Source organism: Dendrobium catenatum, unplaced genomic scaffold (assembly GCF_001605985.2).
Source record: "Dendrobium catenatum unplaced genomic scaffold, ASM160598v2 fragScaff_scaffold_669, whole genome shotgun sequence".
In the NCBI taxonomy this organism is placed as follows: Eukaryota; Viridiplantae; Streptophyta; class Magnoliopsida; order Asparagales; family Orchidaceae; genus Dendrobium; species Dendrobium catenatum.
In genome coordinates this window covers 662679-677263 of record NW_021319131.1, presented here as the reverse complement: position 1 = coordinate 677263, position 14585 = coordinate 662679, and the positions used below count along the sequence as shown (strand labels likewise).

The 14585-nt window shown below is 34.3% G+C and overlaps 1 protein-coding gene across 5 annotated transcripts; it reads right to left on the bottom strand.

Annotated features, from left to right (window-relative positions):
* Positions 1-13: 13 nt before the first annotated feature.
* LOC110097712 (probable rhamnogalacturonate lyase B) lies at positions 14-13775 on the bottom strand. Of its 5 annotated transcripts, none has more exons than XM_028695719.1 (17): positions 13626-13771; positions 13219-13565; positions 13046-13133; positions 12826-12947; positions 12439-12489; positions 12247-12366; positions 12050-12169; positions 11613-11760; positions 11238-11408; positions 6497-6652; positions 5171-5277; positions 4887-4977; positions 4646-4787; positions 4389-4545; positions 4085-4201; positions 527-653; positions 14-438 (listed from the first exon to the last, which is right to left on the bottom strand). In XM_028695719.1, exons 2-17 carry the CDS (start codon positions 13239-13241, stop codon positions 175-177), a joined length of 2004 nt encoding a protein of 667 aa, XP_028551552.1. In that variant the 5' UTR covers positions 13242-13565; positions 13626-13771; the 3' UTR covers positions 14-174. The 5 variants fall into 5 exon arrangements, with proteins under 5 accessions (XP_028551552.1, XP_020679908.1, XP_020679909.1 ...); XM_020824249.2 differs by having other exon boundaries at positions 13219-13550; XM_020824250.2 differs by having other exon boundaries at positions 13219-13547.
* Between the last annotated feature and the right edge of the window lie 810 nt (positions 13776-14585).

The following is a 14585-nucleotide window of genomic DNA, read 5'->3' as shown; positions in this document are numbered from 1 at the left end:
CAAAAATTGGAAGTAAACTGCATGAAAAAGTATCCAATACTCACAATAATCTCTTCATTTATTTCCAAATTAAGTTTCAGCTACATAACTGAAACTACTTAACTTAGTGACATGCTCATTGTTTCTAATATTTTCTATCATTCATAAGAAAGTTATGATAAGCGATTTCTAAGTTCAGGGAAAAATGCCTTTCCTGGAACTAGATTTCCATGGCTCTTCAAGGCGAATATAATCATACATTATTCCTTGAAAAGGGCTTGAGCTTCTTGCCTGAGTAAGAAAAATCGTGTTCTCCCCTTCAATGAGCAAACTGTTTTGAACCACAATATTGTATAACCAATACAGCCCATGGATTCCATGCCTCGCTATTGAGTTGTCTCTACCAATGAGTCCGGTTGAGAAGTGAGGAGGTTCAGCTTTGGAATCATTGAAACGAACCTTGACAGGATAAAATCTCATTAGTTATAAGTTGAATTGCAGAGGACTAAGCTTTCAATATTTTTTATAATCGGAGAAGACGATTTACTTGCATTTCAGATAGAGTAGCAGATGCAATTGCTACTCGCAGCATGTATGTTTCAGTTTGATTGACATAGTCGAGTTTGAATTTAATCTGCCAAGTGGTTGGTGAATATGAGTTCTGATCGTTTCTCCTGCAACGAAGGAAAAGGTTCTTAAGATTTTTTTTAATTATTTTTTTGACAATGAATGCATGGGGTATTGGAGATTGTAAATAAGTGCAGATTATTGAATACAAGGTTGAACCGAAAAGTAGTATTGCAGTAGCAGAAGAATTATATCCAAACAATAAGAATTAAATGACCACAAAATTATAACCAGTTTATGTTAAGTTTCCATATAAAGTTGCATTGGCTTATATTTTCATGGGTTTAAAAAATTTACACCTCCGATTTACTGAAAGAGAGTTTTTAACATTTCCGGGTCAAATTTTTAAAAGAAAATTAGATTTAAGACACGACACTACCAAGAGAATTCGCTATCATTTTGTGATGATTTTATGATTTGGTTTTAAATTTCTCATAGGTGCAAGCCCCTATGGCTAATTACCCCTAGAGGTGCAAAAGCCCCAAACCGGCTCATGAGCTAGCTCAAACTCCACTCTCTAACGAGCTAGCTCAAACTCCACTCTCTAAGCTCAACTACTAGCATATTAGATGTATTTTTGGTCCCAATTTGATCACACACCTAAGAAGTGGTATCGAAATGTATGGGCTTAGTCAATACAATGTTTCCATGATAGGACCTTATAGAGGAGTGTTGAGGATGTGGAAGTAAACACCGCAACGAAACAAACAAGAAAAATAGAAAAGCATCGAAAATAAAAGGATACTAGGATTAACGTGACAAAACCCAAAATCATGAAAAAAACCACGGAGCTACACCACACCAAGAAATCTACTATTAAAATGGGGAGAAATAAGTACACATTTCTCTTATCTCATGCTCTCTCCTTGCTTCTCTTCTTTCTTACACCGTTCTCTCACACAAAACATAAGAGGAAGTCAAGTAAATAACACCAAGGGACTCCACCCATCAGAAAAGCAAGAAAGAAAATTATCCAGACCATCTCGCAGCATTGTAGCGCCAGTTTGGAGCGCTGCGGCGCTCAAACCCATAACACTGCAGTGTTGAATCTAAAGCGCTACAGCGCTCTGCTCTCTATGTTTCTCCCAGCAAACTCTGCAGCACCAGGGTGCTTGGGAACACAGCGTTGGGGCGTTCAGGTACACATCGCTATGGTGCTCGGGTACAAAGCACCAGAACCCTAACATGGGGAGGACCCCCACACCCCAAATGAGCACGATAAATTGAACTGAGGTCCAAAACAACAGTACAATCCACTAGATCAACACAATCATATTCCACACAGAACTAACAATGAGTAATTTGAATGTATACATATAATTTGGATCTATTGATGGCTATAAGGCTCGATTAATGGTCAAAGGTTATACATGGATTCACGATATTGAGTAATTAAAAAAAAAATCCCAGTTATTCAACTTAACTCCATTTGCCTTCTCTTTGTTGCCATTAATCAAGAATGAAGCTGTTACGCCGGCCCATCCTGGGCCGGCTGGACCGGTCCACCCTGGACCGGTCTTGGCTTACAGCCGGCGGAAGAAAGCAGCCAGGGAGGGGGCGGAAACATCAAGGGGGGCCCACTTGATGTAAATTCAATTTTGGGAGGGAATATTTGAATGAGAAGGGTAATTAGGTAAATTGTAATCCTCCTTTCATGTTTAATTAGGAGGAATAGGGGGAAGAGGGGGTTATCTTGAATTTGAATCATTTTTGAGATCTAGGGTTTGTGTTCTTGGGCTCTAGGCTACGGCTAGAGATTTGGAGAGTTTTTCCTTCCTCTCGAATCGAAGGAAAGTTGTATCTTGCAAGTGCTTTTCATCTCTTATTAAATAAAAGTGTTTGCTTTGTTTCTCTTACGTTTTCTCCTTCGTTTTCTCTCCGAATCCACTGTTTTTGGCTGTTTTCCTGTGTGGACAGCAATTTTCATCCGAGATCTACTTGGTTATTGGTGTGAAACACTTGGAAATCCAAGTGTTTCCTATCAGAAGCTTACTCCAAATGGATGTTAGCAATGATTTCTCTCTGGAGAAATCTTCTAAGATGTTTATATGGAGCGATCTCCATAGTATGTTGCTTAAGGGGAGAACAAAATATGTGTGTGTGTGTATATATGAGTTAAAATAAAGTTTCAATACTTGGTTTGAGAAACTCTGCAAGGTCCTTGTTGATATTGGCGTTCATAGTAGCTCAACTGATCACTTTTTATTCATCTGCCACTATTTCTCTAGCACAACCATCCTTTCTATGTATGTTGATGGCATTCTTTAAACTGAAAATGATGCTTCTAGCATTTAGGAAATAAATAATATCATTAGATGATATTTATTATTAAAAATCTAAGAAAACAAAAATACATTCTATCTGTCGAGTTTACTTATAGTAAAGGTGTTTCTCTCGCTCAAAATAAATATGCTAAAAACTTGAGGAAGTTGGGCTTCGCAAATGCAAACCTGCGGACTCTCCTTTGGAAACACTATGTGGTGAAAGCTTCCAAGATATGTCTTGCTACTAACATTTGGTTGATAATCTTATCTATCTTGTTGTCGCCTCACTTGATATATCCATTGTCATCAGTGTATTTAGTCAACATATGCCAAACTCAAAACATTAACACTTGATTTTTCTTAAGAATTTTAAGATATATCAAGAAATCTTTGAAAAAAATGATCAATATATTAGAAACACAATCATTTAAAGATAAAAGCTTATTATGATGTTGAATATGTTATATCCATTAAAAATTGGTAGTCTACATAACAATATGATGTTTTTATTGGGGTAATCTTATTTCGTAGAGATGAAGCAAATTGTTATTGTTATATCTAACACTGACGTGACAATAGAGCTATAGCTCATTTTGCTTAAGAAATGATACTGATCAAAATTCTAACAAAAGAATTTAGCTTTTCTATAACTTAGCACAAGATCCTTAACGATGATAATCAGGCAATAATCTACATTGCTAAATGCTAACAAATATAACTTTTATGAAAAAATTAAACATATTAAAGTGATTGTCACTTCATCAAATATATTATCTACCAAAAAAAAAATTTATCACTCGCCACATCTCTAACAAAGAAAAAATTAACTGATAGTTTTACCAAATCTCTAGGACCATTCTGTTTTTTCATCCTTTGCAACAAGTTAGAACTCCTTAATGTATATATTACAACTTGAGGAAGAGTATAATCATAGAAACTTTAACACATTGAAAAGCTAATAATTAAAAAAAAAAATTATTCTTATATTATATCCTCATAATTGAGAATATTCATTATTTTTTCCTATTTTGTCTCGTATATTTCCCAATATATAAGCACCTATATTCATGTTGAAATAATGAATCAGACTTAACTATTCCAACAATCAAGCATGGGATAAGTTGATTTAAAACCTCGCCTTTCAGCTTTTGGAAAGATGTGAGCGGAGAGGGAAGGTAACCGGGAGAGATGGAGAAAAGAAGGAAAGCTCATACCTGGTAACCTGGGCAAAGAACCAATCCTTCGTGAAGTCACTAACACCAACAGTATAAACAAGATCACTGTCAGGATATAAATCAGCATATCTCTCCCAAAGTCCATATTGTCTAAATCTTGAATGAATAAGAAACAGGAAACGGCACATATTAGATTCAAGACTCGAGTATTTTTAAAAAATCATAGAGTACAAGATTGTCAAAGAACAAAAATAAGAATGTAACCACCATAAATTCTCAGAACATTCACCATTAGGACAAGCATTCATGAAATAACAATACCTATGTATATTCTGTGCGTTACCTATCAGGATGATTTAGATAAAGCCTATTTACATAATCGGGTTTAGGATCTGGAACGTAGAACTCAGCAGCAGAGCGATCAGGGTATCCAATCTCCCAAAGTGTGGGACCATCTCTTGGAGGTCGATATACAAGGTCACCAAGATCAATACTGGTTCCTGCATAAAATATGCAAAAAATAGATGAACATATATCAGACTTATTACAAACAATTCTGTTGGCAATATTCTCTATATTATTTTACACTAATATACTGACCTGACATAATGGCTATAGTTGTATCATACATGTAGTCTCCTATGAACCCTGGTACCCATGCATAAAGATTGTAGTATCCAGTATGAATATTTTTAATTGAGAAGAAGCCATTGGCTTCAGCTCTTGTCCAAAATTGATATCCCTGATCAGAATAAACAAAGTATTTCTAGATAAACTCACAAGAAAATAGGCGATCAACAACATATATATAGTGATTACTCAGAATGGTGCAGCTACTAACCTTGCATTCTCTTTGCCATGACCCCACTTCTCCTGGTAGTGCCAACCCAATGTATGCAGAACTTGCATATAGATCTTGCTCATCAATGTACCTAATAAACTAGTCCAGTGTTAGAACAGTAACATTTATAGTCTGTTGTTGATCCTTTTGCCCATAAATTGCTACATATCATAGAATTATAATTTCGATAAATGTAGTCCATTTTCTTGAATTGTTTGATTTTCAAATACCTCATTGTGTAAGTTACTGAATCACTTCATGACAAACCAAAAATGGCCACATACCTGTCACAAACGAGTAGTCTACCAGTAATAGAGCCCCTTTCTTCAGCCTTCTGAAAATCTTCTGAAAGAGGGAATGCATACGGCCAACACTCTACTTCAGTTTTCATCTAGAATGCCAAACAACATCGCAAAGGGAGCATGAGAAAATTTTAATATAAATACCAGAAAGTCCATGAGCTGCTAAACAATAGAGCATATCAGTGTTCACAAGAGAAACTACTTTGTAAAGCAGATCACTGATACATCTAGACCGGTCCAGCCAGCCCAAGGGAGGAGGCGGAAGCCTACTGTGCTGCAGACTCCAAATCCCGCCCCCTTGGGGGTGAGGTCCACTGCCTAGGGGAGAGAGGAGGGCTGTTTAGTCCTTTTGGGTTATTTTTATGTTTTGCTTTAAATAGGAATTTTGGATTAGGGTTTAGGGCATCTTGTTATTGGCTGATTTCGATTTTGGTGCTTGGCGCTCTTGGGCTGTAGCGACGTCTAGAGAATTGAGAGAGATAGATCATCCTCTCGAATAGAGGATCAATTGTATCTTAGTATTTTCCATTCCTTTTCATCAAAATAATACAAATTTCCTACTGTTTTCTGGTTTTTGCTAGGGGATTTGTGGAGAATTCTAGATGTTTTCCCAATATTGATAGGGTTCCCTTGAAATCTTCAAGTATTTCCTATCAGTAACATGGATACCTTCCGGCAAATTCTCAGAATTGAGTAAATAGTATCAATCAGCATTGCATAGATGTTTGTAATGATCGCTTAAGATCTCAACAAACATGTTAATGAGGATCTTTCAGAAATATTTGACGGGGATACAGTACAGTAAATGTGCAGAATTTACATTAAATGGTAACCGTCAACAGCTAAACAATGTTACAGTAGTTTATAAGCTCCCATGAAAATGGGTAGTGGAATGAGTGATTAGGAATCTTTGACAGAGGTGTAGAAAGGCAAAAAGCTCAAATTTTAGAGTAACAAGCATCAGATAATAGCTTATCAATGGTTTTATTTATCAGGAAATCTTAAAGGTCGATGCTCATACATTCTTCAATTTTAGCTTTTAGAAAGGTCGATGCTGTTAATTATCAGGAATATCAGGGTTGACATTCTAAATTTAAATTTAAGATTCCCATCCAATCTTGCGCTGAAATGTGGAATAGAGTGTTAGCTTTGTAGCCCTCAGCAAAAATTCGAATAACAAGCTATTGGGGTAAATTTGAATAGGAAGTTGTTTGTAGTAGCAGAAGTTGTTATTGTTGATGATGATGATAATGATATTCATGATCAATTAATTGATAAGAATCTGATCAAAAGTTTTTAAAGTTCAACCTGCAAATTTGCATCCTCCCAGAGAATATGTGGGTCTGTTTCTCCCCAAGTGGAATTGAGATACATGAAAACTGGACCAAAGACCTTTTTCCAGGATTCTCCATTCCTGAATTTAGGCACAAGATCATCACCAGAATAGTGTGCACTGAAGAACATCTGAACAAAAACAAACAAAAACATGCATTAATAATGAAATCATCAATATTATTTTAGATACTAACTGTAACTAAAGAAAATTTATTGACCCTTGTTTAAAGTACTTTTATTTGATATGTGATTACAAAAGTGTAGATCCGTACCTCCACCATGCACTCTCTCTCTCTCTCTCTCTCTCTCTCTCTCTCTCTCTCTCTATATATATATGTTATATTACTTTTATAAATATTATATAATTAGAATTTGTTTTTTGGGACAACTTTCTTAAATATTTTTTTTCTACTATTTTCTAGCTATTTTTCAAATGTATTTTTTTTATAGAGGAAATTTTTTTTACTACCAAAGTTTTTTTCTTATAAGTTGTTTATTATTTTATATTTAATATTCTACCTTCTTAAATGATAATTTGAAAAAAAAAATTAAAACTTTTTAATGTCGATCCCAAGCCTAGATGTAAAAAGTTGAGGGAAAATTTAAAAAAATTATTTTAGGCCCCTAAATACATTTTCTGACTCCGCCACTGCTGACCATGATTAAATTAATGATCCGTTATACTGGATAATGAGGGCTCAAAAAATTTGAGTCCTGGCCTCTTTGTATGAGAGAGTTTTAAGAAAAGCTATGGGTTAAATTTTCAGAAGACATATTAGATTTGAAATAAGATAGTATCAGACATTTAACTCGCATTTTGCAAGAACTTTCACTTATGATTCCATGTTTCCCATATTTATCATCCTTGAAAAATGATTATGAAGTGCGGATGTATTTTGCTTTTATGTTTTGAATGATAAATCTTGCTTGAATAATTTGAATTTTATTAAATTTCGTAATTTCTATATTTTTGTCAAAGCTTGGGACTCAAATAATTCACTTTGAAATTTGTGAGCATTTTAAAAAATGAGATTCTTTCCGGTGAGATTTCCTATCGACGTAGCCAACATTAGGATTTTAAATAATTTCTTTTATTATTTCAACCTTATCAACTCTACCTGCTTGCTAACAGAGGCTCAAGTTCGAGTATCAACTTTGTGAATTGTTATATGAGCATTAACTCAAGAGTTCGCATTTTATACAACATCAAACCTTTATCCCACATGAATCATTTTTCTCCATTGCGTCCAGTTAAGAGTCAAATTCTCTTTTAAATCTAATAAAGAAATGTCATTTTTATTATTTTCTAATCAAGCCTTTTTTAAGTCTACCTCTGCATTTCTTAACATAAGCCAAATCTAATACATTTATTCTCCTAACTGGGTCATCTAAAGGCCTACGATTTATGTGACCAATCATCTAAGGCAACTCTCTCTGAAATGGAAAGTAATGAAGGCATACATTTTTTTCATTTTATAATGGATTTAAAAAAAAAACATTAAAGGCCTAATGCAAATATAAAACTAAATATCTTTGTGGATTTCACGATTGAATATTCATTTATCAAAAATATGATGCATTGGTAGTAGCACAAGTAGGTATTTTGGATTTAAAAAAGACCAATACAAATTTTAAATAAATAAATAATTATGCATGTTCTTTTAATTTGGTCCATTTCATTTTTTAAATTGTGCAACATTTTTAAACAATAAAATTAGATGTTTGATGTATTAGCCAAAGCACATGTTGGTAACTAATTTCAATAAAAAAATAGAATTTTAATTCAATTTACTTTTAACCCGTGCATGATTCTCATACTTTTTATTTGAACATCTAATACATTTGTCGAAGCACATACAGGGATATTTCTATTTTAATCCAATGTATTGTTCATGCTTTTTTATGCATTTATACAAAATATTTGCACATTTCACCATGTATTTATGCAATGCACTTGCATACTTCTTAATATACTTGCACGTATCTCAATGCACTTGCACAATGCATTTGCACATTTACAATACATTTGTACTGTATATTTAGGAGACACGTAGACAATATTCTTTCGATAATTTGACGTGTCTCATGCACTTCATCAAAATCATCATGAAATCTGTGACGTGAGACAGTGCACCACTTTGTCTCATTTGAAAGATATTCATTCACATGGTGCACTGTTTATTTATAAGATCTATTGCTGGTTCATAGGATGCATACGAGCCCTATTTTTTAATAATTATCATGCATGTCACTCAAGGCATTCATACACACATGATTTATAATAGGTTTTTCCTTTTTTATATATAAACATTCACTTGAACACGATTTTATTAGATGTGCAAGGGCTTGATGTAATAGTGGTTCACATGAGTAAATTGTCTTTGGAATGTGCACACGACTTTGTATTTTGAGTTTATTATTGCTCATATTTTGTCTACTTGTGCACATATTATGGATCTAATTGCAAGTGTCATGAATCATAATCTTAACACATTTTTCACATTGTCCTTTTTTCCGTCTTTATATGATTGAATTTTAATTTGATAGGCTACGCAAATAATAAAATTTCATATTATAAATTTGTATTTAAATTTCGGGGTGCTCATGAGAGTTATAGGAGCAAAGGAAATGCCTAGTTTGCGCTCGCTAGTGAGCTATCAAATTCATTACAAGACATCTGTAAATGCTGTTTTCTCAGCCCAATACATGTTCTCGTTTTGCAATTTTCATTTTCATTTTATCAGTTTTTTACGATTTTAAATTTTCTTGACACCTTTCTCACATAGGGGACATCCTTGAAGGCTAAGCCTTCACCTACATCATGAAAGCGTGAGGTGTCATAAGATATCGCAACTAAAGGTCTTCCATCACACCATGCTAAGAAAGACATATATAGGTCTTAATGTTTCTACCTAAAACTTGTAATATTTTTCGCTGCATAAAAAATGCATGCATAATTACTTATATTTGAATTTTTCTCACCATAGCAAAGAAAAAAAGAACACTTATGGAGCTTACCCGCTGGGTCAACTGCAAGTTTCTCCCACCGCACTAAAAAAAACGTGCACGAGTTACATTCGTCGCACCGAGCACGCCGCGTTCCAGATTTTGAGGGTTTTAGGTTTTAAAAATTGTATACCTACGCATGTGGTGATGTTGACATAGGCAAGGCGGCATGTTTGCGAAGTCAAGTTTATAATCTCTTTTGTAGAGAAGGGAGAGAGAAAATAGAAAGAGAGAGAGAGAGAGACAGAGAGAGAAAGGGAGAGACAGATTGGGGGGAGACAGGAAGAGAAAGAAATAGAGAGAGTGAGAGAGACAAATAGAGATAGAAAGAAAGTAGAAGGGAGATTGATGGAGAGAAAGAGAGGGAAAAAAAGACATGATGACATTAACGGCGATAGGGTTGGCAGTCGGAGGCGATAGCGACTGAGCAGCTGCGGCGGCGAGTTTCGTCGTTGCCTTCCTCAGCGAGATCCCGCGCGGTTTCCTGGCTACTATCATTGAGGCTTTTGGGTTTCGATTGGGGACACGGAACCGAGAGAGGGACAACGAAAGCGAGACCGAACATTGGAGAGCGAGAGGGAACGAGGTGGGGAGGAGGCTGTTCGCGGGTATAGGCGGGGCTGTGTCATTCGTATATGGGCATATAATTTTTAGGGTTCTAATAAAATTTTCTCTCGTTACCAAAAAGAGATAATATTTCCGCCTGTAAAAAATTTAAAATCAAATTATAAAATGTTTATAAAATGAGAATGGGACCTATAGATAAATTAAGGGGTTGTTTGGTTTCAAAAAATATTGGTGTAAAGTATTAGGAATACAAAAGTATTAGGAATACAAAAGTATTAAGAAAATTAATATTAATTTTTTATTACAAAAATTAATAATAATAAAAAAGAAAATTAATATTAGATTTGAGCTAAAATAAAGGGAATGAAAAATTTTGTATTTAGATTACATCACCAAGTGTAAATTTAATGTATTTAAAATTCATCTAATTTGGACGATTTTCAAATACATCATAAATTCATCATCATTATCGTGATACCACCTTTTGCCACTTCTCAGGTTGTCATCCACACCTACCTCCATTGTAGGCCACCACCGTTAGCCTCCACACTCGCCACCACCACTAGCCACTATCGTAGCAAATGTCACCCACGCTGCCAATGATTTTCCTGCTACCACCATGATCGGCCCCCCACCCCACCCCTGTCTCCAGCCATCATCGCCACTGTAAGCCACCAACCACCACTATATTTGGACTTCATATAGTATTTATTTTACTTCAAGCTAAATAAAATAATAATAATCAATTGCATTTATTTTATTCTCATCCAAACAACTCCAAATCATTTCAATTTTTCAAATACAATGCATTCTTTCTACACCACACTACTTCGACACAATATTCAATTTTCAGCTAACCAAACAACCTCTAACTAAAATATGAATTATCTTGTGAAAATCTATGCAGAAAGATCAAAAACTCTCTTAGAAGAGCCAAACATAAAAATTTTAAAGGCCATAAATGACACAAATTGAAAGTATTTAGAAGATACTAGCAATGTAAAATTACCTAAAAGTTCTCTTTAGATTCTAATCATTCAGAATTTTTTAATAAATGAAAAAAAAAATAAAGGATAAGTGACTTCATCCTTGTAAATGGATGATATATATATTGTCAAGTAACTTAGAGATGAGCACTCACAGCAAGGGTGGTGGGACCAACATGAGAGGTAAGATTTTGCTTTGTAGGCCCACCGGTTCGGAATTCATCACTAGGTGTAATTTGCCAGAAGCCAATAGGAGGGTCAAATGATATCCAACCATGAATCTTGTTGTCTTTGTTATCACATGAATACTGATACTTGTCATCCACCTGAGGAATCATTCAGGTTTCGTTTAGAACAACTTTCTTATTGCTTCTTAAAACAGTTTTCTAGTATAAAAATTTTAATTTTTCTCCTAAAAAACTGTTTTAAGAAGCAACGAAAAAGCCGTCACAAACAAAACCTCAGTCATTAGATCCCACTGTGGAGGTCATTAGCTGTAAGAATGTTTATGTAGGCAGCCATTCCCATACCTCTCCTGTAAGGTCTGGATAGATTGGATTTGTCAGAAGAACTGCTTCTGGGTATGCTAACTGTTGGCATCTTCCAGCCATCCGATCATCAGGCATTGGCATAATTCTTTGCCTATCGTTACCCACTGCCATGTAGTGGAACCTAAAGCTCCATAACATGCAACAAAATTACTCAACCCAACACATTAATTGTAGTTTAAACAAGATAAAAATCATTCCCATTTCATAGTTTTAGGTGATGTAGCTTTGTTTGGTATATAGTTGTATTGATATGTACTTGACTCGGGTTGTATGAGACAGAAGAAAGCCAAAAGAACTAGCCGTTATATTTGCGGTCTCAACTGATTACACTATTTTTTTACTTGATTAAATGAATTCAACCAATAAATAGCTAAACGTAATTAATAAAAGGAAAACAAATTTAATAATCAACTTACTTATCTTTTCTAAGCTTGAAAGCAACCCTGGTTTCTGCCATATTGAAATCAGGCCATCCTTCCAAGTGCTCATAGATGGAGTAAGTATAGAATCCTGATGAGCCACGCAGCACAATAAACCTGAAATTTTTAAGTATTAATTAAGAAATCAGCTATTAATGTCTGGACATGGAGATTGCAAGTTTAACACAGCACACCTTTTGTCAATATTCAAGGGGACAATGGTTCCTTTTAAGGATGGATCCCATCTCCTTGTGAATGAAACTTCAACTTGATTCTCATCTTCAAGTATTACTTCAAAATCTGTTCCTTTAATCCTGCATGTAAGTTGAAATTTTAATGACTTTGAAAATACAATTTGCACAGGAAAAACAAGGATGTTTACTCACACATCAAAAATTCCAGGTCCTCCAGGTTCGCTCCACACTAGATCCCAATACCTATCTCCAAGGAAAATGATAAGATGATGACACAATATCTTTCACATTTTCAAGGAAAATAAGTAACGATAACCCTTAGCAGTCCATCTTTAAAAAAAAAAAATCACCCTAATTTAACAGCTGAAACGTTCATGAGCAGAAGTATTTCATCACCAAGACTTCTCAAAAGAAGGGAAAAAAGCAAGTTTACTACCAATTAATAACGACTTTTCACAAAGAAAACACAGAACAAGACAATAAAGATGATTAGTCATGAAGAATTAACTCACTCCAATAAAAACAAAAGACATTTTCTTGGAATTCTTAAGAATTGTAAAGAACCAAAACTGAATATACCCTCTATTATCTTCCTTGTTAAGTATCTCCATCAGATTATCAACCCCATTGTACTGGACTCCAGTTACAATCCCCTCTGGCTTTGACAAAGTGAGCTTCATGATGCCATTATCTATCACCACCTGCTCGTTCCCTCAGCACAAGCACAATTAGTAAATGCGTTCACAAAATCACCAAAACATATATAAGAAAACCATAAACATCAAGTGAATCTACATACATATCGATCGAGAACATATAAGCACACGCCCATAGGCGCCATTGGAGGAGTCGCCGGACGGCTCGAGAGGCACTTCCCCATGGCCTTCCTGCAATTGCAATACCCACACAAGATATCAAGCAGCACAAAAGGAGCAATATTGCTAAAAACTACAATATGTAGCCAATGATTACCTTATCTTACTAAGGAAACTCATAGATAGAGTTACCTAATCAAACCAATTTGTGATTTATAGGAGAGAAAAAACCACCTTTTGATTGCTTCATTCCTTGGATTGGCAACAAAGAATAGATATCTTGGAAGCCAAGATCAACGTTGCTTGGTGTGGGAGTGGCTGGCTTTTTAAAAAGATGTGGACCATTGTTCATCAAATATAAAATGTCCAATTCACTAAGAAGTCTGGGCTTGTGTCATCAAATATATTAAGCTCTACTATTCGAAATTGAATCTTAAGCAGCAATTTAACAAACAGCTGTTCTACACTTCTGTTTCTTCTTACATTCTTCTGCATGTAATCAACCTAAACAAACTTATAGGGGATCATAAAGAAATAATAAATATAAAAAAAAAGTCTGCTTACCTGTAAAGATCACTTCTTTGCTCTAAGAGAGGGTTTTACATAAAAAATTAGCAATTTAACTAATTGCCAAATCCCCAAACTGAAACTCTTGATAATCGTAAAAGCCTAAACTTGCGGGACTGCTAACAACGAGGATTAAATAGCCCACGCCTGCGTGAAAAAAAGAGCTTTTTCCGGACATCCTTGAAATAATCAGAAAGCTGGATTTACTTCCAAATAAACAAATTTCGATCTTTCAGTCTAAATAAGCAACATGAATCCCTAATGCCATCGTAGCAGCAGTCGTTAACTGGAGCATTTCAACAAACAGCGTTCGGGGAAAGTGGAGAAGGCATAAGACTGTTCTTAGTTTATAATCAAATTAACTAAATATGTATTAATTTTAATTTTGAACATTTTTTATTTAAATATGTATTAAAATTCATATCTGATCAAAAAAGTTTTTTATGACGTTTCAATTACTTATACATTTTAAAATAGAGTAGTGTGATTTATAGATGTATTAAAGCTTCCAATATTATTTTTTTCTTGAAAGAAAGAATTATTTAATGTTTATGCTATTTTCGCTTTTTTATTCTCAAATAAAATTAATTCTATCAGCATTATAGAATTAATCCTCCATTGATCACTTACAATCTTAACATTTCCCCTTCTTAGTGCCATTATTTTTGTACCGTTGTGAATAAAAAAGGGGCAGTTTTAAAAAAATATATTTGGTTATAGAAAACTTTGCATTTATTTCTTCGTTTATTTAATTATTTATTAATATTTTTAATTATTATTATTATTGTTGTTATTTACTATTTATTGATTTCATCATTTGATCTTATCATTTTGTTTACCTTTGATTTGAAGTTATTGAATGAGATAAATGAAAAAAAAATGATAAAAGAATTGAGTAGAAACTAAATTACATATTTAAAAGCATATCATAGAGGATTTTCTTATAAAATAAATTAA

What these genes read in the sequence shown, in the direction of transcription:
- LOC110097712 (XM_028695719.1), bottom strand. Translation starts at nt 13,241, where the DNA reads ATGAGTTTCCTTAGTAAGATAAG. An exon ending in AACTATAGCCATTATGTCAG is followed by an intron (nt 4,546 to 4,645) that starts GTCAGTATATTA and finishes TATTTTATGCAG; the next exon opens with GAACCAGTATTGATCTTGGT. An exon ending in TATCTAAATCATCCTGATAG is followed by an intron (nt 4,202 to 4,388) that starts GTAACGCACAGA and finishes TATTCATTCAAG; the next exon opens with ATTTAGACAATATGGACTTT.